The 26,885-nt window shown below is 39.5% G+C and overlaps 1 protein-coding gene across 5 annotated transcripts in view; it reads right to left on the bottom strand.

The window, feature by feature from the left end:
• Nucleotides 1-7,007: 7,007 nt before the first annotated feature.
• Nucleotides 7,008-26,885, bottom strand: part of LOC127568176 (MAP kinase-interacting serine/threonine-protein kinase 1-like) — a 52,941-nt gene continuing 33,063 nt past the window's right edge. For 4 of the 5 annotated variants that reach the window (XM_052011616.1, XM_052011618.1, XM_052011620.1 and 1 more), the window contains exons 6-13: nucleotides 25,747-25,820; nucleotides 20,086-20,190; nucleotides 18,544-18,599; nucleotides 15,515-15,610; nucleotides 13,795-13,989; nucleotides 11,548-11,712; nucleotides 10,396-10,439; nucleotides 7,008-8,669 (exon numbers count right to left, since the gene is read on the bottom strand). In XM_052011616.1, coding sequence (XP_051867576.1) covers nucleotides 8,423-8,669; nucleotides 10,396-10,439; nucleotides 11,548-11,712; nucleotides 13,795-13,989; nucleotides 15,515-15,610; nucleotides 18,544-18,599; nucleotides 20,086-20,190; nucleotides 25,747-25,820 — 982 coding nt within the window. In that variant the 3' untranslated portion in view covers nucleotides 7,008-8,422. The remainder of the gene's footprint in view (nucleotides 8,670-10,395; nucleotides 10,440-11,547; nucleotides 11,713-13,794; nucleotides 13,990-15,514; nucleotides 15,611-18,543; nucleotides 18,600-20,085; nucleotides 20,191-25,746; nucleotides 25,821-26,885) is intronic. The other variant, XM_052011617.1, reaches the window with a different exon arrangement.

Below are 26,885 nucleotides of genomic sequence, written 5' to 3'. Positions count from 1 at the left end.
AGACAACTGCAAAGTGATGCATTTTGGGAAGTTATACAAGGGCAGAACATCTGAAGTGAATGGCCCAGGCCCTGGGGAGTGGTGTAAAACAGAGAGACCGAAGGAGTGAAAGCACATAGTTCCCTGAAAGTATTGACACAAGGTGGTGAAGGAGTATGGCACACTTGCCTTCATTGGACTGGATTTGCGATATCATGTTACAGTTGTGCAAGACTTTGGTGACACCACGCCTGGGATATTGTGTGCAGTTCTGGTCACCACACTATAGGAACTATGTTATTAAGCTAGAGATGGTGCAGAAAAGATATTGCCGGGACTGGAGGAGTTGAGTTATAAGGAGAGACTGGATAGGCTAGGACTGTTTTCTCTGGAGCGATGCAGGCTGAGGGATGACAGTAGGGGCAGGCACAGGAGTGCAGGAGCAGGCACGGTAGTGTAACGGTTAGCATAAAACTATTACAGCACCAGCAACCCGGGTTCAATTCCAGCCGCTGTCTGTAAGCAGTTTGTATGTTCTCCCCATGACTGCATGGGTTTCCTCCAGGTGCTCTGGTTTCCTCCCACATTCCAAAGACGTATGGGTTAGGAAGGTGTGGACATGCTATGTTGGTGCCGGAAGCGTGGCGACACTTGCGGGATGCCCCCAGAACATTCTACGCAAAGATGTATTTCACTGTGTGTTTCGATGTACATGTGACTAGTAAACAAATCTTATCTATCTTAAGTATTGAGGTATATAAAATCATGAGGGGCATAGGTAAGGTAGGTGGTCATATTTTTTCCCAGAGTAGGAGTGTCTAAAACTAGAGCACATAAGTTTAAAGTGACAGGGGAAAGATTGAAAGAGAATCTGAGGGACAAGTTTTTCGCACAAGGTGGTGGGTATATGAAATGAGCTGAAATGCTTAAAAGACATTTGATAGGTACATGGATAGGAAAGGTTTAGAGGGATATGAGCCAAACATAGATAAATATGACCAGCTCAGGAAGGCATCTGGGCTAACAAGGACGAGTTGGACCAAAGTGCTTGTTCTGTGGTGTGTAACTCTATGACTAAGAGGAACAAAGTTAATGTTTCAGATTGAAGATCCTTCATTGGAACTAGGGTAAAGAAAAAAATAGAGTTAGCTTTAAATTACAGAGAGGGTGGGGATGGATGGATAGGAAAAAGGAAATATCTCTGATAGGGTGTCAGGGTTGCCAATAGGGATAAGCTGTTTGAAAGTTTGATAAGGTAAATTAGAGAGAGATAACCTGAACAAAGAAACTTAAAAGCTGTGAAATGAGGACAATTAGAGAGGGAAATCACAAACAAAGAATTCAAAACCTGCAAAGTGCAGACTTGTCAGGAATGTCAATCTACCTATCTGAGACTAATTTTAAGAAAGTGCGTTTTGGGTTTCACAGGAATTGATATATTTGGGAAGTTATGCTTACCTTTCACTTGCTTTCTTATCTAATACAGGTGAGGAGTCAAGCAGAATTGAACTGGAAATTGAGTTTGCGAATTGGGGGCAGCAATGAGGTAGACAGGGTTGGGGGTGGCAGGCGACAGATGATTGGAGATTGAGTGCCTAAGGTGGTTCACAGAGTTGAGTGATAGATGTGTTGGAGTATCAGGAGTAATATCACTGAATGGGTGGTGGAGATGGCAGTGTCAATTTAGTATGGCATTGGGAGGACCTAATTTCTGAGGAATGCCCTTCAGTGGCTGCATTTGGCACATCTTGGTGTAAGTTTCCCAATAATACTCCAAAAGTAACATTTGTGCAGGAAATGTCGTCACCTCATGTGTCCCTTACACAGAAATCATGCCATGGCCGTAAGCGTGACTCACAATTGGAAACATCTGGGCAAATGCCTGAGATAAACAACACAATGAAATTGAATTTCTCAGCCAGTATGTCAAGAGGTCTGGTTAAGACTAAGACAGCAGTTATGGTGGTGGTGGAATGATTGATTAGGATTAGTATCTGGCCTTTGTAGAGAGCATAGAGATAAGGTGGCAAATGGGGACTTAAGACACTTAATGGTTCACTAAGCAACCACTGAATGGCTTTCCTCAGAAATTAGGTCCCCCAAAATTATGAATGTCATCATAATTTGTTTCAAACTGAAAGAAAGTGAGTTTAAATTGCATGACGCTGAAAAACAAGACAATGAAATTGAATTGCTCAGCCAGTAGGTCAAGAGATCTGGTTCAGACTAATACAGCAGTTTTGGTGGGGGTGGAATGATTAATTAGGGTTAGTATCTGGCCTGTTTAGAGAGCATAGAGATAAGGTGGCAAATGGGGACTAAGACACCTAATGGTTCACAAAGTCTTCCGGTGAATTCGGAGGATTTTGTAGAAACACTACAGGTTATTTCTCCTCCATGCCACGGATACACAATACATGGTAAGGTATCAAGAAGTCTAGAGAAACAGAGGGATCTTGCATTGCAGATCACTGTTGGTAGAAAAACAGGTGGAAAGATGATTAAGCAGGTTTACAGGATACTTGCCTTCATTGGCCAAGGCATGGAACACAAGAGTAGGGATGTCACGCTCGAACTGTATGCAGCTGTACTTAGGCCATAGCCAGAGTACTGTGTACAGTTCTGGTCACCACATGATGGTAAGGTGTGATAGAAGACAAGACTTATGAGATTTAGCAAGATTGGAAAATTGTAGTTGTGAAGAGAGGATAGGCTGGGATAGCTTTCCCTGGAAATATGGAGCAGAGATTTATCTAAGTTGTTTAAATCATGAGAAGCCGAGACACGGTAAACAGAAAACATACTTCCCTTTGCAAAGAGGTCAGTAAATGGGAACTTAGATTTAAATTAATTGACAGAAGGATTAAAGGGAACTAAGATAGAATTACTTCACTCAATGAGTCAGTGGAGTGCATGGGGACTATTCCCGGGACTCACTCCCTAAAAGGACGGTGGAAGTAAATAACCTCACCACATTAAAATGTAGCTGCATGAACACATGGAGCCATGACTTGTAGGGCTATGGACTAAGAGTTGGGATGTGGAATTAACCAGAAGCCCCTTTTTGTTTGGTATGGACACAGTGTGCTGAATGATCTCCTTCTGTGCCATAAATTTCTAGAATTCTACAATTGACTTTGGTTTTCCCAATGTTTAATTAAAAGAGATTCCAGCTCTTTCGGTATGGATATTAAACAAGCCATCCACTGACCCAAAGAGTTTGTAGGAGTTAACAGAGGTGGAAGCACAAAATTCCACATATCTGTGAAAGTTAACATGTCAGGTGTCACCGAGGGCCTGCAGGTATGTGGACAAGGTAACTACCACAGTGCTAAGGATAGATCACTGGGGTCTCCAGAGTTAACTATTCAGGCGTAAAAAAAATGGAAATCTTCAGGCTGGGGAGATATTTAAGAATGGAGTGAAGGAAAGGAAGTCACACTGGCAATAGAAAAGAGAAGAGCAAGAAGGTATTGGTATTGGTTTATTATTGTCACTTGTACCGAGGTACAATGAAAAACTTGTCTTGCATACCGTTCGTACAGATCCATTCATTATATAGTGCTTTGAGGTAGTACAGGGTAAAACAGTAACAGAATACAGAGTAAAGTGTCACAGCTACAGAAGAAGTGCAGTGCAGGTAGCAAAGTCATAACAAGGTAGATTATGAGGTCAAAGGTCCATCTCATCTTATAAGGGAATAGTTCAATAGTCTTATAACAGTTGGATAGAGGCTGTTCCTGAGCTTGGTGGTATGTGCCCTCAGGCTCCTGTATCTTCTGCCTGATGGGAGAGGGGAGAAGAGAGAATGACCAGGGTGGGTGGGGTCTTTGATTATGCTGGCTGCTTCACCAAGGCAGCGAGAGGTATAGACAGAGTCCATGGAGGGCTGGTTTCCGTGATGTGCTGGGCTGTGTCCACAACTCTCTGCAGTTTCTTGCGGTCCAAGGCAGAACAGTTGCCTTACCAAGCTGTGATGAATCCAGATAGGATGCTTTCTATGGTGCATCAATAAAAGCTGGTGAGTGTCAAAGGGGATATGCCAAATTTTTTTTAGTCTCCTGAGGAAGTAGAGGTGCTGGTGAGCTTTCTTGGCCGTGGCATCTATGTGGTTGGACCAGGACAGGCTATTGGTGATGTTCATTCCTAGGAACTTGAGGCTCTCAACCTCAGCACCATTGATGTAGACAGGTGCATGTACATCGCCCCTTTCCTGAAGTCAATGACCAGCTCTTTTGTTTTGCTGACGTTGAGGGAAAGTTTATTGTCATGACACTATGTCACTAAGCTCTCCACCTCCTTCCTGTACTCCAACTCGTTATTTGAGATATGGCCCACTACGGTGGTATCATCTGCAAACTTGTAGATGGAGTTCGAGCAGAATCTGGCCACGTAGTCATGAGTATATAGGGAGTAGAGGGCTGAGGACGTTAATGGTGTGCTTTAATTACAGTCATGGTGGTTGACATTTGTTAAGTTTATTTGGGCTCTTTCAGTACTGTGGCAAGGAATAAAACCTTAATGGATCTGTTCAAACTTTGGGGAGAAACAGAATATTAAAAACGATACAATTATTTCTAGCCAGGTTTACACTTTGTAATGTCATTTTTGCTTGGAAGAGTTCTGCATGAAACCTTAAAAACTGGACACTCTATGCAAAAAAGATAGCTTCATCTGATACTGCCTTTGAGCAGCAGTTTCTAAATGCCACAGATCTAAACCACTTTCAAAAGGTTGATGAGCTCTCAAAGCTTTTCACTAACATATCGAAGTCAGCTGATATTGTTGTTTATGTCAGCTATAAAGTAGCAGGGCACACATCCCTCAAAGCTACACTAAATTAGAAAGCATTTTCTAAAGTTTAATCAGAATTATGGAACATACAAGTGGAGAATGCTAAATAACACAGACTGAAGTGGGTCAGAGTGATTATCTTATTCTATTGATCTGATACTATTAGGGGATTTGAGCACTTCATTTTGTAACTTCAATTAATTGATTTAATGAATTCCTGCAAAATTTCTGTAGCAAATTATATTTACTGAGGGCCTTATTGAGCCAAATCAAGCTGGCTCCCCCGAAGCCTCTTTACATCCTCCTCCCTACTCACAATCCCACTTAGTTTTGTTTCATCAGCAAACTTGAAAATATGACATCAGTATTCCTCAGCCAAATTGTTAATATAGATTGGGAATAGCTGGGGTCTGAACATCAATCCCTGTCGTACCCTACAGGTCACAATCTGCCAACCTAAGATAGACCCATATATTACGTCTCAAGATGGAGTCTGACCCATGCTTGATATATAATGGATTACTGAGGGTACTAACAATCTTAAAACAGTGGCCAAAGAAAGATGCTAACTCAATGGCCCAGTTTCTGAATCCCATAACTGGATCTGTACTATGCCCACCTTCCAGAAGAGGTACAGCATTAGAAAACAAGTCATTTTCTTGAACATATCAGGGCACTGAAAATAGCAGTACCATTTTAAATACCTCTGCCCAGAAATTGGATTGATCTTAGATGGGAGCGCAAATAGTCTGGTTAACCCAGGCCCATTCATGTCCGTGCAGCTCAAAGTTTTGAATTGCAATTGTGGTGAAAATGTGAAGGCTCATTTACAGTGCTCAATGCTTCCTTCAGTTGAAAACTGTGCACATTCCACCAATTATTCCTTTACTTTAGGAAAACTTCCAACATGTTCTAGTACCAGTTCATATTAAGATCCCAGCCTTTTAAAGGGCTAAACCACAGAACTGCTGCCGATGTTGTTGCTACTGGCTGCGCTAGTGGCTAGTAAAAGCAATGGAGAAAAGGGAATATGCACATATTTCAAGAACCATGACATGTCATCTTTCTTGATGCAGTGGAGCAGAGGAGGCATGTCCCCTGAGCCAGGGGCTACCAGGAAATCACCAAGAGCAGACGAAAGGAATTAGTAGGTATCAACTGAACTCTCTGTGTAGTGAGTCACCATGCACCCAGAAGCAATGTAGTGATTCCATGACCTGACAAATTAATCATGATTGGTGTTCTAACACTTGTAACTCTACCTTTCTTACATTGCCTCGGCTGGAACAATCACAGCCCTTGGACATCAACAGACATGATGGTATTGCTTCAGTAAAACCATTTTACTTCAACATTTTGTTTGCCATGAAAATTGTAATTGCAACATCTGGGAAGGTTTACAAGAGATGAAATAGTGCATATTGCAATGAGACCATCCTTCGGAAACTTTATTATTCCATTATTTGTCAAATGTACTTGAAAGGAGTCACACCATGTAATTAAATCTATTACTTAATTATGTGCCAAACATTTCAGCAGTTTTCCCATCTACTACTTGAATGAGCTAGAAGGGTTATGCAAGTTATCCAGCACGTGTAATAAAAGCGATTAATGATAAAGAAGTTGCACCAATACCAAGACTTTAAAAGTCTGGTAATAAAGGTCCATCTTCCCTCCAATCTACTACTGGCAGATTGTCTCACACTACTTTGGTGAAGCATGTGCTGCAAAGTCATCCCTTGGCCCTGACCTATTACTGAGGCTTCAACAGAAAGTTAGATATGGACTACGATTTCATGGAGAGAGAAATGAAGAATTGCGAAGCCTGGATGAGCTACCATAACTGAGTCAAATATGAATTTTGATGTTGCTTTTACAGGAAATTAACTTTGGCTTTTGAAGAGATGAATGCTGAGAAAGTGGATTGAGCAATGTTGCCCTGTTTGAGGGCATACAATGGAAAATTAATGTTTCTTAGAGTAAATTACAAAAATGCAGGTTTTCCTTCACAATCATTCAGTTCAGGAAATTTGTCCGATCATTTCCATTCAGAATGCCTGCTTAATGTATGACGTGTAGATTGCATTTTTCCAGGACTATCTACAGCAGACCCTCATATTTGACAAAGCTTTGCTGTAGGTATATGTTAAAAGACTCATTCTCCAAATCTACTCAGTTGGCAAGAGCTCATCCATCCCACATTTATTAGTGTTTAAATACAAGAGTGAGAACAGTCTCCTTAAACCTGGATGAATTTCTTTATTTTTAAAATCTTCACCGTAATTTATATTTCATTAGAAAAGCACATTTGGTTACATTTTAATACAAAGATGGTTGATGTCTTTAGTCTCAATAAACGAAGCCATAGAAATGGTTGTAGTTAATTGCCATGGCTGAAATGAATATATGATTGAACCTCCACAAACATTTCATTAAAAAGGTCCTTACTTCATCATCCTTTCATCAGACCAGTCAAGTGTGTCAGGGTTGCCACAAAATGGTAAATTATTGGCTTATACCCCCCAAATTCTGATTTCAGCCATGCTGTTATTTATTTCACAAGGCATGGGATGAAAGAAAGGCACGAGGAATTCCTGAGAAAACAAGAAATAGAAGTAGCTTGTTCTTCTATTCAATAAGATCACATGCTTCAACTTTGCTACCCATTGTCCATATCTCTGATTCCCTTGTCTAAAATTCTACTGATTTCAGCCTTGAAAATACACAAATGACTGAGCACGCAGAGTTTCATGAGGTAGAGAATTTTAAAGATTCACAACCATCTGCCTGAAGAAATTTTCCATCCATTGATGGCAGATCCATTAGCCTCAGATTCTGCATCCTTGGTCTGGGCTCTACTGCTAGAGTGAAGGGCCTCACAGCATCCTAATCTCTCTCATAATCTAGTATGTTTTAACTGAGACCACTTCCAATTCTTCCAAATCTTGTGCATCTATAGGACTAGCTTATTAGACCTATTTTCATAGGTCAATCCCTTTATCATGAAAATCAACCTCAAATCTACACAGCACCAAAAAGTCCTATATATCCTTCCTTTGGGAATGGAGACCAAAATGCACACATTACTCAAAATAAGTACTCACCAAAGCCCTGTGCTATCTCAGCAATACTTCCAACCCCTCGCAATAAACATCTTTAGATGTTTTAACCTGCACAGTGTTTTATTTAATTAAATGTGAAGAACTACAATTATGCAAATACGTACTTCACACTCACCTGAAGAGTTTACTCCTTCTTTCTGATAATGTACATACTTCATTCTAACTTAAGAGTTATCTCCTCCTTTCTGAACTGGCATCTATATTTACATTTATTAGGCAATTTATAAGATACAAAATATTTCAATATGATGCATATATGAAAAATAAATATATTATAAACCCCTTTCATAACAATCTGCATGCAGTTTAAAAATATAATCACACAAGGGTACCTTGTACAAAAGTATTAAAATTAACTGCAGGGTGCCACAAACTGAGCAGCATTATTGTGTTTTGTTTAAATAAATATTTCCACAGCCTGAAGTATAACAAACCCTGTGTCAAGTTCCATATTAACACAAGCATGGTTTTGATTCCTGCACTTGGTACATAATGTTATGGCAGCTCTATGTTAGATAAAACATAAATTATGAAGCACCATCAATGACACTCATTCCTGAAGTAGATAACTGCTGTTGGGGAGATTTTGCAGCCTGCGTCTTGGCCCTGCGTTTAGCAAGCCTGGAACTGGAGGGAGGAGAAAGTCTCATGGAACAAACAGTCTTGATGATGGCTTCCTGCTCTCCCTGCATCTCCTCATCCTGCTGTGAGAGCTGCCTGTTGAAGGCAATGGCTTCTGCAGCAAAATGAGTCAGGTCCTTTGTGCTGTTGTTCCTGGGGAAGAAACATGCCAATCACTTACATCTATAAACTGGTGAACAATACTACTAAAACTGCACAATGTGATCTTAAAACACATGTAAGAGGTTTATTAATTCAGTAAAGGATATAAACATAAATGACATTAGGAATACTGTCCCATCATAACAATCATTTGTATTAAGCCATGTCAATTTTCACATATGTTCAGAAAGTAAGAAATCTGCTTCAGTGAGCATGGAGTCAGAGAAGATACAAGTTCCAAAGCAAATGCAAACAGGTTTGAAGCAAAGACTAGGCAAAAACAAAAAGATCATTAATATTTCAAATTAATACATTTTTGATATTTACTCATTCATGGGATACAAATGCTGGAAAAGACTGCATTTATTATCCATTCCTAAATTCCTTGGAACTGATGAGGGAGTTAAGAGACCACTGTGCTCGGATACCCTACACAAGGGAGGGTGAGAACAACATCCTCTTGCTGCACAGAGATAAATCAAGCAACATTTAATGTAATTTAAATGAAATTTAGGGAAACCTTAGACAGACTAAGAGCTCCCAAACAAAAAAAAATCTCCAAACTAAACCTGCTAGTCTTCTTGGAAGAAAATTCATACAGCACTGTTGATAATTATATGGGGAACTGCTTAACGCTGGGAGGTTCCAGTGAATTGGAAGCATGCCTGCATAGATGGCCATTTTCACAAAGGCTGGAAAAAAATACAGTCAACTACAACTTTAGTTTTGCTGAAATACTATATGAAACATGGACATGTAAAATTAGATAAAGGAGCTCAGAAAATACTTATGCATTTTAAACAATTGGTTTTGTAAGTACAAAGTACAGCATGCAAGAAAAAATGCAAGACAAACATATATATGAATGGCATTAGGATAAAGATTTGGTTAAAAATGCTTGAAGCATGATGCATGTGATACAACACTCCATCTGCTGGGTGACTTGCATAACCCCTTTCAAAATTCCAATCAATTGGGAAGCTGCCTTAATGTTTGGCATGCAATCAAATAGTGGGTTTAACTTCCTATTATGTCTTCTAATAAAATATAGAACTACAGGCAGACCCCAGGTTACAAAAGGGTTTTGTTCCTGAGAACTGTTCGTAACACGAACTGTTCATAAGTCACAAATGAATAACGGCGTGTAAGAGAGGATCACATGACCATCTGTGATGGGAGAGCGAACAGGTGTGAGATGAGCAGCCACCAGGTGGCCTCACTGACTCAGTGAGTTAGCAAATGAGTCTGCTTAGCGCTCCCAGCTCTGCTCGACCCAGTCCCTGATTGTGCACCTCAAGTGGGGGTGGGGGAGGGGTTGTGGGGAGAGAAGGAACACAAATGCCCCATTCTGCTCCCACCTGGCAGACGATGCCTGCAGCCCTGCAGTAGCCAGCAAACCCATCCTGCTGGTCTCCCAAATGCTTGTTCATAAGTCCATAAGTCAGGCATTCATAACCTGGGGAGGATCTCCACATACAGTAAATTAAGTCAGAGAACATTACATCAAACTATATGGTGCTCTGGCTATTTCACACCTGGTTGTCTGTCTTATTTTTGTTCCAAGACAGACAGAACATAGAACAGTACAGCATAGCAACAGGCCCTTCGATCCACAATGTCCATGGCAGGCGACATGGATTCAAGTGATTGAAGCTGTGCAAAGGACCATAATGTTATTCCCATCTGAGTTAATGTGAAAGAATAGAACATTACTTGCCTCTGCAGAAGTTGTGGTGTGGGCAGACGTCTTTCTGGGGCATTCTACAAGGAAAAAGATAATTAACACTGGGATGAATAAAATTACAAAACTGTTTTAATTCCAAAAGCTTTTTTCAAAATAACAAAGAAATAACATTTTAAATAAAGCAATACAAAATTCTAGCAAAATTGAATGTAAGGATGTATTATATGAGTAAAATATTGGTTTTGATATGTTTTAATACTGAATAATGAGAGGGATACAGTTACAACAACAGCCTAAGGCGGTTTCTCAAATTATGTTAAGCTTAGGGGCAAGTACAGTAGAATAGAGCTGTAGTGATTAATTTGGTGATCACTGCAATCAAAAGCAGCAATTTGATTGTCTTGGGATCTCTGATGTATTTATGTGGCAAAAGATGTAAATGCTTCCTGACATCAACAAATGTTTCAGTTGTTAACTGACAAAATGATTTGTGATCTGTTTAGAAAAAAAGCATGCTGTTTAATAGCAAATGTTTTTGTTTCACTACAGGAATAGCTAAAGGATGGAAAGACTAGAATTTATATAGTGGCTCCCACAACTTCAGAACATGCCGAAGTGATTTATAGCCAATAGTCACTATAGTGATGTAGGACAGGCAGCAACCAAACTGCATAGCAAGTTTTCAGAAATAGCCGATCATCTGTTCTAGTGATGTTGATTGAGGGATATTGTTAGTCCAAAGACTAGGGATCCTTAATCTGTTCCGCTTTGAAATAATATAATGGGATCTTTTATGAACATTATCTTACCACTTATACATTCAATTACACAAAACTTGAGGAGCCTTAAACCAAAAATTATGGATGAAAAGATCATAATTTCACTGATTATTACCAATTATGGAATAACTTGGAAAATGCGATTTCAACAGCAAACAATGGCCTATATATTGAAATAATGTAGGATATGGTATGTTGTGAAATAGTAAATGTGAAACTTTGGTTATGGTTATTCACCTACTGGTCTTTAAATTGTCTTTAAATGTGGCATTAATAAAAATCACAATGAAACCAATTAAAATCATCTGACACATTTTTCTGACCAGATTCAAAAAGTTAAATGCAGTGTCCTAAACAATTATATCAAATAATCCCTTATAACATAATGTTATTCCTTTAAACTTACCCCCTGGACCCATGAATGTTGAAGAACTTGAGCAGCACTGAGTCTATCCTTAGCATCACGTACCAACAACTTGCAAATCAAATCCTTGGCGCCATTGGAAATATGTGCCCAGTCCTTTTCCGGGAAGTCATATTTGCCTTCCTGTATACTTTCAAACAGTATGTTCTGTTGGCAAGAAACATTCATCATAATACACCTTGGTATTATATACCAACAGCAAAACAAATGTTCTTCCAGTAGCTCAATTAATAATCTCTGAGTGACTAAGTCTCAGAAAATCAGTTCCTGCCAATATTGTTCCATCATCTTAAAGGGAAGTTGTCATAAGATATGACAGCTTCCTGCTAAGATCAGGCTAGTAAAGGCTCTGGAAGGGTGTTTTTTAGGGGTGTGGTACAGTTGGGTGGTGGAGGATGTGGGATCGAAGGACAGAAAAATCAGCTCCTTCTTTGTTCAATATCTAGTGATTCCTGCAGGGACTTGCATCATCAGCAACATCAGTAAGAATCCACTATGTAGTGGGTCTAGTACAATCTACTGAAAATACGACACAAACCTTCAATATTTAAGCACATGAACAAAAAAAAATGACCAGCTGGATGAAGTATGTAATTGCTCTGCTAAATAACACATCGAACAGAAAGTAGAGGAAATTGATAAAAGTATGCTTGCTTGAGATCCTTATATAAAACACGATACGTTGGTAAACATCTGCTATTGAACATGTGACTGGAGCTACAATTGAAATTTTACCAAGAATAACGCAGATATGAAAAAAATGCCTAATGCTTCTAAATAAAGGCAAGGTTTATTTTAGCAGTGCTCCTTGATTGGCAAAACATTCATATTTTCATTGCTCCTATCATCACTCTATTACTATTCATTGTATTTATTTATGGACTACATCAGGTCATGCTGGCATTGTTGCATTGATTTTTCCGTTACCGCACATTAATAATATCCTGCAAGTAACATTGAAAGCATACTTACCCAGTTAAATTGTAGGCAAGAGACCGAGTGTAACTGGGGAAATGGAATCCTGATAAATTCTAATCTCTACGAATTTCTTTAGGACTATTAATTTGTCCTAAACAATAGAACATAGAACAATTACAGCACAATTTAGGCCCTTCGGCCCACAAAGCTGTGCCGAACATGTCCCTACCCTAGAAATTACTAGGCTTACCCATAGCCCTCTATTTTACTCAGCTCCATATACCGATCTAACAGTCTCTTGAAAGACCCTAACGTATCAGCCACCACCACAATTTCCAGCAGCCCAATACTTTTAAAAGAAAATGTTTAAACCTGATAAAATATTTCTTGACTCAAGTTACAACCATGAAATCAATTTACAGGCCAGACATTCCTGAGAGTTGCACAAAAGCTTTGCAAATGTACTAAGTTTCTGGTTCCATAGGAAGTACTTGGTCTACATTTAAGGCTTGAATACCCAAGGAGACATCTACCTCCAAAGGATTCAATCTCAGATTGATTTCAATTTTTAATTTTACCAAGACTGTTACTATTTCTGGTATTGTTGCTGTGATTTTCTTAATTTTAGTCAATTTAGTTCAATATATTTTCTCATCTGTCTTTTCAGAATAAATGGTAAAACTGATGGGTTAAAACAAAGTTACAATCAAAGTCTCAGTGAGAAAATCAGTGAAAATCAAAGAGGCAAGCTAATGAATTTACACCAAAAATTATTGTGTGTTTATATGAGGTCTGTGGAAGTATCACTGGCAAACTAGTGAAGAACATGGTGGGAAATACAGGCTATTGTGAACTTGTTGTTAAAACAAGGACTCGCATCATGAAAAGAAAGGAGACTCTGCATCTATAACCAAATTAACAAAAAATTGGGAGAGCAAGTTGTCCAGTAGGTAAAAAGTGAGAGACGACAACCCCCTAGTGTGTGCAGAATGGTTGTTGAAGTAACTGAAAATGAGGAGGGGAAAAATATTTGCCACATTATCCAGTTAAAATGCACCTCAGCCATTGTCAATTCCTGGAAAACAAAGTACTACAGTTAAAAGTGTGGTATTGATCTGATTGAGAAGTGCTTACTGGAATACTGGGAAATCTGCACCATTGAACTCAAATGAGAATATTCACACCAGGCACAGCCCCATTCTGTTGTAATGACATTCTTCAGCTTCATCAACAATTTTCTCTTTTACAAATAAATCATGTTCTTAACAAATATGACAAATTATCACCTGCAGATTTAATGTACTGTCTTACCTGACAAGCCCTGCAGGCCTCTCCTCTGTCCCAGCCACAGTCTGTTCCACAATTCCCCACGAAGGGTGGGTTTCCACTCAGCATGATGTACAGAATTACTCCAAGACTCCACAAGTCACAACGCTTATCATAAAATGATGCTTCCTCTGTAAATGTCTCTACCACTTCAGGAGCCATGTATTCCACAGAACCACACTGGGGAGATTAGTATTGTCATTAGAAATTAAATGCCAAAATAATTAAGCATTTATTTCTAAATAAGACCAGGTTTGAGTAACTCTAAACTACATTAGTATTTTTGGTGTTTGAAACGATAGACCCCATGGATAATTTTTTACTCAACACACCTGTCATATAGATGATTAGGATTATATATAAATTTGTTTAATACTTTACAATATATCTAGTAAACTGAATTTGCAAAAACAATATCTTAACAGAGCTGTATTTAATTTATCAAAGGAATATGATTTCTCCCACAGTTGGCTCAATCATGCATGAATCAGCACCACAGGGTATTTTGACAGAATGAAGTCTGAGAGAAAAATCTAAAATTAGTTTTGCATCCAAAAGAAAACAGCATAAAGACAATGAACTTTATAACTAGTTACGAAATGCCATTGCATTGCAAAAACTGATTCTTCTACTGGAAGCCCTTAGATTAGGAGAAAGAGGTAACTGACCATGTTTTGTGGTCAGAGGTTGCATGAATGGCATTACCTGTTCATCACACTTTTACATAGACACATCCTGTAAACTTTTCTAGTAGAGATTGTGAGACACCCATAGCAGAGTGATTTTCTCTGAAGGGAATCTAAGATCCATGTGAACAATGACTTAACTAATTAAACTAAAGAATCCTAACTAACATGTATAGGGGGAAATGCAAACTAAAATAGTTAATGTAATGCCAAAGCATGTATGGAGAGAGTTGGAGAGAGAGGAGGAAAAAAACAGATTAAGAATATTAAAGAGACAGGAAAAAGTAAAACATTTGAGATAACTCTTTAAAAATCTCTATAATTAAATGTGAATGACTGAGATGCCACATATGTACAACATTCAGTGCCAGGGCAACTATTTGGAACTAATTAAGAATCAGCATATTAAAATTTCATTTGTACTCAAAGGCACAAGCAACAAATTGTCGGTATGTTCAGTGGTAAGTATCACAACTTCACACTGTTCTAACATAATTCAATGCCACGCCTTTGGGTGAGATAAAGTTATAGTAAAGTGTTTCTCAGAGAAGGGCATCAGATAACAACTACCTGATTTCCATGTACATGTATGCCTGCTGAAAGTTACTATCTGATTTACTTTTCATTTGAGGCTACCGACATTACTATTTTTCACCATAAAGTCTTGCCCACACCTCATTTCTGACAGCTCGTATAGTTACATTCTCTGCTTCATGATAGTCTCATTCATCTTAGTCACTGGACAATCCATTCAACATGACAGCACATACTTATTACAGATTTCCCCAGTTTCAAAGGTGAATGAGTCTTCAGCGCTTTTACAAGGAAATATTTGAAATAAAGTGTAATTACATAGCATCATTAAGGAAGTGCTGCATGTCCCTTCCTTGAATGGATTACAGAGAATGAGTCATTATTACTGTTGAAATAACAATGAAATGTCTACGCTGAAAGTCAGACAAAAGTTCAGGAAAATACTGCACACATTAAAAGTAGAAAATGTAATTATGTTTACGTACCGGAGTCATCAACTCAGGAGTGGTTATAGGAGAACATGCACTGCTTAGCTTCACCCCACTACCAAGATCAAAATCACAAATTTTCACTGGGGATATCTGTGGGAATGGAGGGAGAAGAAGATGGTATGGCAGTTTATTATTTAAAATTGTCAAAATGGCATAGTTCTCAGCAGGAGTTGAGAACGACATGCTTTTAAGTTCAAGCAGCAGCATCCAAAAGTTGACTATTATAGGAAAGACATTATTAAACTGGAAAGAGTGCAGAGAAGATTTAGGAGGATGCTGCCAGGACTCAAGGGCCTAAGCTACAGGGAGAGGTTGGGACGTTCCTCTTGGAACACAGGAGATTGAGGGATGACCTTATAGAGATGTATAAAATCATGAGGGGTACAGATAGGGTGAATGCACACAGTCTTTGTCCCAGCGATGGGGAACTAGAAACTAAAGGATATAGGTTTAAAGGCAAGAGGTGAAAGATTTAAAAGGGACCAGAGGAGCAACTTCCTCACGCAGAGGGTTGAGCGTATGTGGAATGAGCTGCCAGGGAAAGTGGTTGCAGTAGGTACAATAAAATCATCAAAAAGACATTTGGATAAGTACATGGATAGGAGGGGTTTACAGGGATACGGGCCAAATGAAGGCAAATGGGATTAGTTTGGGAGGGTGTCATGGTCAGTATGGATGAGTTGGGCCGAAGGGCCTGTTTCCATGGTGCATTACTCTATGACTATGCACAAAAGATGAAAATTCCAGCTCAGATTAAAGACAGCCCACCAGAAAGGGATATGGACAGGAGATCTCACACCAGTACCTCTCTTAATTCTCAGGATGTGTTCCCAGGAATGAAGGTGCCAATGGAATTAGTACTAAAATGGGTCAGAAATCTGGCTGAAGCTCTTGCCCTCCCCACTCTGCGCCAGAAACCTGGTTGAGAGCTCAGCCCTCCACTGATGCTCCCAAATCTATGAAATGGTTACAGTGATCTCATCACCGCATGGCTCAGTGTAGAATGCACCAACAAGGCAACGTCCATTGGCTATCAGCGAGGGCTGGTGTTAGGCAGGCTGGGGCCAGCAGTGAGATCAGACAGCAATTGTAATGTGGGGAGAAGGGCTGCATCCTGGCTGGCATGATGAGTAGAGGCATTGGTGAGAACTTTTAGTGGCTGCTTCATCTGTTCACAGACCATTGGATCCTACTGGGATTGTCATCAATGATAGAAGCTGGTTTAATCTCTCTCTGCTTGACTGCAAGGTTCTCTATGGTAACAAGCTCTTCTACCAAAGTTCACACTGTCTCAACCAATTCCCTTTTCACTCTTCCATTATAATTAAGTACTCAATGCTTAGGTATCAGTGCCAATTGAAATTTTATGCAAAAACTGATCCTTTGAGGCTAACGTAGCTAATTTATTCTCCCAAGAAAGACAAGATCTTAGAAAGAATTAAGCTTTCTTCAATAGCACAAAGTACTCACTAGACTAGAAAAGCAGTGATCTTGGATCCCCCGCAAAAGAAAATCTAGCTTTGAAGATATTTCAAAGTCACATTATTAAAAATGAGAAGCAATTCACATTTGCACATTCCTTACCCACCTGCATTCCCTCTGGCTTCTAAGCAAAAGCGGTGACAAAAATGAAGAGACCACAGAATACATGCAAAAAACAAACTGCTGGAGGGACTCAGCAGGTCAACAACGTCCTGTGGAGTCAAAGGGATGGTCGACACTGAATTGAGATCCAGCATCAGGACTGCTTGAGATTCCCATATGCACTCTCTTGCATTACCAAATACTGTACCTGATTTCTTGGAACAATGATGTAGGAAAAATCATGCTGGTTTTATTTGGAATGACATTTAAAGATGCCACATAACTCCAAATTGTCATGACATTCACTTAAACAAAGGCATTCATGCAAAGGCTAGCTAGTTTTAAATCATTGCAAACAAAATACTGTACAGATGTCCACCATTGCTGAATATTTTAGCTAATGTATTTTAGTAAATAACTTTAGTTAGACTGCATCTGGAGTACATTCAGTTCTGGTCGCCCTATTATAACAAGGATGTTGCGGCTTTGGAGAGGGTGCAGAAGAGGTTTACCAAGATGCTGCCTGGATTAGAGAGCATGTGTTATGAGGATTAGTTGGACAAACTTGGATTGTTCTCTCTGGAGCAGGGGAGGCTGAGGGGAGATCTGATAGATTTATAACATTATGAGAAGCATAGGTAGAGTAGGCAGCCAGTTATCTTTTCCCCAGGGTTGAAATATCTAATACCAGAGGAAATGCATTTAAGGTGATAAGAGGCAAGTTCAAAGGAGATGTGCAGGGCAAGCTTTTTTTGTTACACAGAGAACGGTGAGTGCCTGGAATGCGCTGCCTGGGGTGGTGGTGGAGGCAAATATGATAGGGGTGTTCAAGAAGCTCTTAGGTTGGCACATGAATGTGAGGGAAATGGTAGGATATGGACATTATATAGGCAGGAGGGATTAGTTTAGTTGGGCATTTTATTACTAACGTCATTCGTTCGGCACAACATTGTGGGCCGAAGGGCCTGTTCCTGTGCTATACTGTTCTATAGAAATTAATTTTATAGAAAATGGGTAAAAGATACCAATTAACTATCATCACTTTATTTAATCCAATACACCTGGAAGATCTGGTACAATGTTTCAGCTTGCTTTGAAATTGTTGCTATAAAGTCTGTCATGACCTGGCAACGCTGCAATTTTCCCGTCACTAGTTTCCTCACTTTTCCTTCAAAGTGGTCTGCCTCATTCAATATTACACAATCTTTTTTGCAATTCCTTCTGCCTAATTTTTTAACTAACCATATCTTCAGCAGATATCAGTCGTGAAAATGAGCAATAAGGAGCAGAATATTGATGCATTTCAGAATGCAAGCAACTGTCTCAGCCTTCCAGAAGCTCTCAGTGACGCAAATAAATAAGCAGCATAGACCTTATTAAAATGTACCTAGTATGATACTATGCCATACAGCTTAATATAGGTACAATAGACATTTTACCTTTTCTGCAAATTCACAAAGGATGTTCTCTGGCTTCAAATCCCTGTGTGCTATACCTTCACAAGAATAACAAGAAGTGGATTACATAAGAGGAAACCAGTCTCAGAAACGCAGTTAAAAATTTTCGAAGTTTTTACACTGCATGGCATATATTTCTCTACTGCAAGAGTGAAATCTGCAAAAGATCTGACCATAACCTTCCAATCCTCTCTGGATATTTTGAATGGTCCACCAATCTGCATTATTATGGTCAAACTCATCAATATTTTGAATTTTCCTCCAGCATTCTACAATTTAAAATAACCCTCCAGGGAAGAAAAAAAATACTTGTCACCATCAGTGTATTTTTCCATCTTGGTTTTAGAGGTTGTAGCTTTAGGAGGTGTTGTCAGAGTAGCTAAGGTGTGTAACTACAGAGCATATTTTATATGGCATACACCACAGCCACTGTACCAGTGACGGCAGGAATGATGTTTAGGGTGGTGGATGGCGTATCGATCAAGCAGGCTGATTTGTCCAGGACGATGTTAAACTTCTTGAGCATTGCTGGAACTGCACTCATTCAGGAAAGTGGAGATTGTTTCATCACACTTTGTACCCTTGTAGATGGTGAAAAGGCTTTGGGCTGTCAGGAGGTGTATCACTCCCCACAGATACCCAGCTCTTATAAGGTTCATGCTCTCATAGCCACAGTGTTTATCTGGATGGTCCAGTCAAGTTCGGTCAGTGGTGACCCCCGAATGTTGGTGGGGGACTTCATGAGGAATATTAAGGATGGTGATTGCACATTCTTATTAGAGAAGGTTAGTGCTTGGCACTTCTGTGGTGTGAATGTTATTTGCCACTGACTAAATGTTAGTTGGATCTTGTTGCATGCCACCATGAACTACATCATTTGGTCAGAGGAACTGGACAAGGCATAAATCCATGAATAGCCACATCTTTGAACTTAAGAATGAAAGAAAGTGACTGATGAAGCAGGTGAAGAGGGTTGGACATCAAACACTGGCCTGAGGAACTCTTACAGTGATATCCTGGGACCTACAATAACAATAACCATCTTCCTTTGTGTGAGTTATGACTCCCAACAAAAACAGCATGCAATAGCCAGAGTTATCACAACCAATAGATCAGATCAAAGCTCAGTTGCCCTTAACACCTCTGGTCATGGATGGTAGTGGTGAGTTAAACAGCTAACAGGAGGATGAGGCTCCAAGAACATCCTTTTCCTCCCCAATGATGGGACAGAGTATGTGAGTGCCAAAGGCAAGAATGACATATTTGCAACTCATGTTCAATCAGAGGTGCCAAGTTGATCATTCATCTCAGTTTCATAATGAGGTCCCTGCCATCATAGAAGCCAATCTTCAGCCAATTTGATTCAATCCTTCTGACATCAAGAAACAGTTGAGAGCACTGAACATAGTAAAGACTTGGGAGGTAGCCAATAACATGGCTGTAATACTGAAGGCTTGGGCTCAAGAAATTGATGCATCTCTAGCTTAACACTGGCAGCTCCCTGACAAAATTGGCATATCTTACCTTTGGTGTGCAGAAAATCCAAGGCAGTTGCAATCTCTTTCACAACAATACTTGCTTCTCTTTCATTAAAGTGCTTTCTTCTTTGAATGTGTGTCAGGATGGAGCCTAGGAGCCAGAGTTTATTTTTAAAGGTTAATTTTGCATGAATGCCACTTTTCAAAAAGCAAAATAGGCTGCACTTCAGTTTTAATTGCATGTAACACTAACTTCCCAGTCCAAACTCCAGCCCCCAATTCCCAGAAGTTGAACCTACTCATCTTCCTCACACCATCTTCCCGCACTGATCCTTAGCAACCAAACCCTCTACCAAACAAACCCTCTACCAACCCATGACAGACCAACACTTACAAACCGCCAGCAGCCAAACCCATTACCAATTCCTGGCAATCAAACTCTTACTGTCAGCAACAGCTAAACCATTTGTCTCCTTCTCACTTCCCACCACACCCCTTGCCCCTGAACAATGCAAGGGCTATTCATTAGAATATAATGCCTTAAGAAATAAAATTAGTTTCTTCCAGCCACTTGAACTCATTTATATTCATTTTACAATATACTTAAAAAGGATTAGTCAAAAGTATCATTAGATTCAGCAATATCACCTAAGATGGTGAACAACTTTCTGTTGTGTCTATCATTCTTTTGAGTTCTAGCTCAACTAGTGAGTAGTGCATCAAACCTTACATTCTGTCTGTGGAAAAACTGATCTTCTACATACAGATTGTTATCAAACATATATTCCAATACAGTAGCTGAATGACTTGCTTAGGAACAAGTTTGTTACTGCCATCACAAGACATTACTGGAAGAAGAAACAAATTACAATAATTACAAAAGCTATAAATCAGATAAGGGGACTAATGAATATGTTTAAATATACAGAACACTCCTCTACTGAAGCATTTGATTTATGTCATGAACCACAGTTGCAAAGCTGAGCAATTATCATCTAAAGCCCAAAATTACCCAGAAATAACTTGATGATCACATTTTTTTTCCCATATGTATAATGTAATTTTTATGTGGCTAAGCTACAGCATTTGGCTAATTTACTACCAGAGCTTTCAATCCATCTGCTGAAACCTTCTATAAGTAGGAGGGAGAAATTTATGAGTACTAATTTCTAAGGAGATACATGCCCATAAGCAAAGAAAAATAAGTCTTCATGTTTTATGTAAACAAGAGAGCAAAATGAAAGCTAGTTTATAACATTTTCTTCTCAACCAAACACCACCTCAATTCAGCCCAATACATCCTTTAGCCAACAGAGAACACACATTAGGTTTAGCAATGACTAGTGGGAGAGTCTTGAAGAAGGGGGCATAGTTTCAAGATAGAGGCCGATCAATAAAAACTGAGATCCATAGAAATTCCTTCTTGCAGTGGGTGGTGAACCTCTGGAATTATCTGCCCCAGAGAGTTGTGGAAGCCAGCACATTAGAAATTTTTAAAGTGGAGGTCACACAATGTTAAGAAAAGGCCATCAAAACAGATCAGACAAGCATCAATAGTGTGAGGCCCAAGGATTGCAGATTAAAAAGTATGAGAAGGGGTCATGTGATGCTTTGGGGGACTGTGGGAGACAGATCCCTTGGAGCTTTGGGGGAGCACAGGAGAGAGAGTGCCATGGAGCTTGGAGGGAGAATAGGAGAGGGACAATGGAGCAAGAGGGAAGTGTTGGAGAAGAGGGGTGGTGGGGTTGCAGATGAAGAGGGGGCTTTGGGGAATTATGGGTCTGCAGAACAGAGAACTCCATGTCCTGCCTCTGCCCTGTTTACTCTAACTTGCCCAGCTAAAAGTATAACAGCACGCAACAATGAAAGACACACACACCCCTTTCCCACTGCTACCTTCACTTCCCTCTCACCCACCTCCCCTTGACCCCTCGCACTTGCAGTCCTCCCTGTTCCCAAACCCTTATAAAGTTTCCATCCCAGTTCCCATCTGACACTCATCAGCACACTTGGCCCTGTTGAAGGCCATGCTTCATTCACACACCTGGACCCATTCCAGCCATGCTCCAACTGTACACCTGCCCAAGTTCTGGCACTTGGGAGCCACACTCTTGGTCCATAGGAGCTACCACTGGCTCACCAACTTTGTAAATGAAGAACAGTGTCTAGAGAATCTGAGGTTGCAAAGGAGGTTGAGAGAATATTAGGGAGAGATGTACAAACTCTTGATATGCTTAGATGGGTAAATAAAGAGAAAGTGTTCCAACTAATGGAGGGTCAAGTACTAGAAGACATAGATTTAAGGTGATTTCAAAAGCGATTTCAGGGATAAGGTGTCTTTATTAGTCACATGTACATTGAAATACACAGTGAAATGTATCTTTCCAATAGTGTTCTGGGGGCAGCCCGCACAGGTTGCCATTGCTTCTGGCGCCAACATAGCATGCCCACAACTTCCTAACCTGTACGTCTTTGGGATGTGGGAGAAAGTCAGAGTATCCGGAGGAAACCCACACAGACATGGGTGACAGGTGGAAAAACAAGGCCAGTCTTTATTGCACATCGCTTATTGCCCTAAGCTGGTGGTGAAGAGCGACCGTCTTGAACCACTGCAGTCCTTCTGGTGAAGGATTTTGCACTTTACTGTTGGGTAGTGACTTCCAGGATTTAGATCCAATGACAATGAAAGAATGACACCATATTTCTAACTTAGTGTGCAACCTGGAGTGGAACCAGCAGGTGGCAGTATTCCCATATGTCTGAAGTCCTTGTCTTTCCACTTGGTAGAGGTTACAGGATTGGGAGGTTCTCTCAAAGTAACCTAGGGAAGTAGAAGTTCAATTTGTAGATGGTACATACTACAGCCACTGTAAGTCAGTGGTGGAAGGAACAAACATACAGAATACCAGTTAAGTGGGTTGTTTTGACCTGGAAAGTATCGAATTTCTTGATGGTTTTCAGAATTACAGTCATCCAGACAACTGGAGAATATTCAATCATGTTCCTGACTGCTGTTTTACAAATGGTGTAAAGGCCTTGGGTTGCTAGAAGGTGAGTCTCCTATAGCCACAGTATTTACGTGTCTGGTTCAATCAAGTTTCTATTAATGGTGACCCCCACACCACCCCCCCCCCTCCCCCCGGATGCTGATGGTAGGAGACTCACTGATGTAATGCCACTGAATTTCAAGAAAAAGTTGATAGATTCTGTCTTGTTGGAAATGGTAAATGACGGACACTTTTGTGGCATGAATGTTACTTATTAGCCCATAATGTTCTCTTGGTCTTGCTGCCTTCAAATATGGTTTGATTCACTTGCTGAGGAATTACAACTAAAACTGATTATTGTGCAATCATCAGCAATGACTCCCACTTCTGAGACTTCCAAAAGTGATTGAAGAAGTTTGCAGCAGTGCCCAGGGACTGGAATGATGGACTTCCAACAACCTCACCTATCCTCCCTTTGTGTGAAGTATAACTCCAAGCATTGGACAGTTTTCCTCATGATGCCTACTGACTTTAGTTTTACTGGGGCTTCTTGATACCACAGTCCACGAAATGCTACCTTGATGATATCACAGTCACTTTCATCTCACCTCTGGAATTTATCTCTTTGGTCCATGTTTTGACCAAGATTGTGATCAGGTATGGAGCTAAGCAGTCCTGGCACACCCCAAAGTGGGCCATCAGTTAACAGGTCACTTGGGAAAAAGGTCACAGAAAAGAGCAGGAGTAGATGACTCAGCCCTGCTCTGCCACTTAATTTGACCATGGCTGATTACCTTTATATGGTATCCCACTCTTTCCCCATACCACCTGATACTTTTCTCATCTAGAAATCCATTCTCTTCTTCCATTTATTAAGCATCATTCCATGGTAGAGAATTCCATAGGTTCATGATCCTCTGCATGAAGAACTTTCTCTTCATCTCATTCCTCAGTGTCTTACCCCATAAGACACCATTCCAGATATCCAAGCCAGGGGAAACATACCATTTCTTTTCTTAACTGCTTGCTTAACCTGCAAGTTTGCTTTCGATGAGTAGTGTACAAGATTACCTGTCTCTTTGTATGTTAACATTTCCCAAAGTATCATCATTTAAATAATACTCTCTCCATTTCTATTTTCTTATCAAAGTGGGTAACATCACATTTATCTATCTTATACTGCACTGCCATCTATTTGCCTGTTCACATTCAATTTGTCTATATCATCTTAAAGCCTCTTTGCATCCTCCTTAGCTTTGACTCCAGGACTTTAAGGAAGTATGTGAGAAAATTGCAAATATCACAATCACAATTCTCTAAAATTCACTGATTCAGGAACTATTTCATTGAATCTGAGATGCGAGTAGGACACTCTGCTGTTTAAGAAAGCTCTTCTAATTAAGGGGGGGGGGGAAATCTGAAAATTGTTATTAAAATTATTAAATCAGTTATTGGAGTTTTCTATTAAGGAGAGAGTGACAGAAGAACATTTTCAGTTGATCAAGTTTTAAAGGATAGATCATGCCTGATACACTTGACTGAATACTTTGAAGATATGATTAAAGCAGCAGACAGTAGATTGTCAATGGATTATAAACAGGTTTTACAATTGACAAGAGATGATAAGCAGTGTACTATAAGAATCAGTGTTGGAGACACAAATATTCACCAGATTTATTAAAGACAGATGATGTGACAGAAAGGCACAGAGATTGTCAGTGACACAAGACCATCAGCATAATAAGTGAAGAAAGAAGCATTAAATTGCGAAATGAGTAAGCAAAAGGACAAAACTGTGCCAAACAGAGTTCAATGATAGATCAGAATATTCTCTAAATTATAAAACTAGCAGTGGAAGCCTAAAAAAACAATGTAAAAAGACTATTGAACCGTTCCCTTATACGATGAGATGGACTCTGACCTCATGATCTACCTTGTTGTGACCTTGCACCTTATTGCACTGCACTTTCTCTGTAGCTGTGACACTTTATTCTGTACTGTTATTGTTTTTACCTGTACTACCTCAATGCATTCTGTACTAACCCAATGTAACTGCACTGTGTCATGAATTGACCTGTACAATCGGTATGTAAGACAAGTTTTTCACTGTACCTCGGTACAAGTGACAATAATAAACCAATACCTCAATTATTCAAGTAAAATAGACCGGTACAGAAAATCATCAAAAAGGCTAATGGAATGACGGTCTAAAGGACTATACTACAAATGGTTAAAAATTAGGATGCAGACGTACAAAAACCTGGTCAGACCACATCTTCCACACTGTGAGCAGCTCCCTGTTATGACAAACATATTATGAAAGTCTTCACATACAATTGTTTTAAAGTGCAGTACAGAAAGAATGCAACAGTGAAGTTTTACAGTTTTTCCCCCAAGGAAAGGCATTGGTCAATCAAGAACATTTCTTATTCTTTCATTATTGCCTTGCAACTTCAATATCCACCCAACAAGTAAATGGGACAAGGGCAGAATAAATGGCTCTCTCCATTGCTTCCTGTAAAAACCACCAATCACTACTTTGAGTTTAACCTCTCCTTCAAAGGAGGTCCACAAATGGAAACTAGAATTGAGCAAATGGTGAAGTTCACAAAATAATGTTTTGCCCTACCATAAGATCTATTAATTCATCCACATTGCCACCAAGCAATAAGCAATAACATTTCACTGTACACTATTTTCTAGAGAAGTAACTGACCTACCTCCACGCATTTTTTCGAACACCAGATAAAACTGTGCTTCATCCTCAAAAAATTCAATCAGCTCTAAAATGTTCCTACAAAAAATGGGAAATAAACTTTAATCCAAAGAGGCCTTTGTACACAAGGTTTAAAAAAAGAAATCACTCCTATTGCACCTGGCCCCTAGTTTTAATCCAGCCACAGCAGGTGAATCCCGAAAGGTCTCATTCAGTTAAACAAAATATGCAGCTTAGGTGAGTTTTTGTTTATTTTTTCTTTATTTCAATTTATGGTTTTAAAAAATTACAGCAGTTTCATGCGCTTTCAACTATAAACTATTTTAATTTTTCTTTTAAATAATTTTAACCATTTTAACTATTTAGCTTCTCAATAGCTTTCAAATATCAGATTGATTTGGAAAGTGAAAAGGACTTCTGACAGCACAAACTAAGGGCTGGGCCTTTGATTCTGCGACTCGTTGCCTAATTGCTGCTTGTGGTCTGCATTACCACATGGAAAGCCACAGGCAGACATGTCAGCAGTGTGTAGGGAGCTGCACAGCCACATTAAATCCTTGAGGTATAGATCAGGATCAGTGCAAACATGCCAACATTTCATATTATAGTAATACTCAAGAATTAAAAATGATATAGCTTTTACTATATAAAATTTCCAAGAATAGTAAAATGCACTAATGATTAAACAAAGGAAAACGTCATTCTATCATTACAATAATTGCCAAAAGAAAAATGACATTATAGGAAACAGAACAACACTGTGGAAGTTAAAGTACTGAGCAACCAATCCTTTTATTTTAAATTCATGGACAAGAGGGTTTTTGACCCCTCTGCTAAAAGAAATGTGTCTTTCCTATTTACTCTATCTGGGCCCCACCTAACTTTATACACCTCCATAGTTTCCCTCAGCCTCCCAGTTTATCCAATCTTTCCTCATATCCAAAACTTTCCAACATTCTTGTAAACCTCCTCTGTACCTCTCCAATGCAATTGTATCTGTTTGTAAGAGGTAGCTTAAACAAATACAGCAGTAAAATGCTTTAAATGCCTTATTATAAATTGTCACTGATGTATCTTAATGTTGATACTATTGCTGCAATGGAAAGGTGCTGTAAAGATTGTTAACATTAAGATAAAGATCAA

This window comes from Pristis pectinata, chromosome 3 (assembly GCF_009764475.1).
Source record: "Pristis pectinata isolate sPriPec2 chromosome 3, sPriPec2.1.pri, whole genome shotgun sequence".
NCBI classification, from domain to species: domain Eukaryota; kingdom Metazoa; phylum Chordata; class Chondrichthyes; order Rhinopristiformes; family Pristidae; genus Pristis; species Pristis pectinata.
Note: the sequence above shows the minus strand (reverse complement) of the source record. Positions and strands in the feature narration are given on the sequence as shown.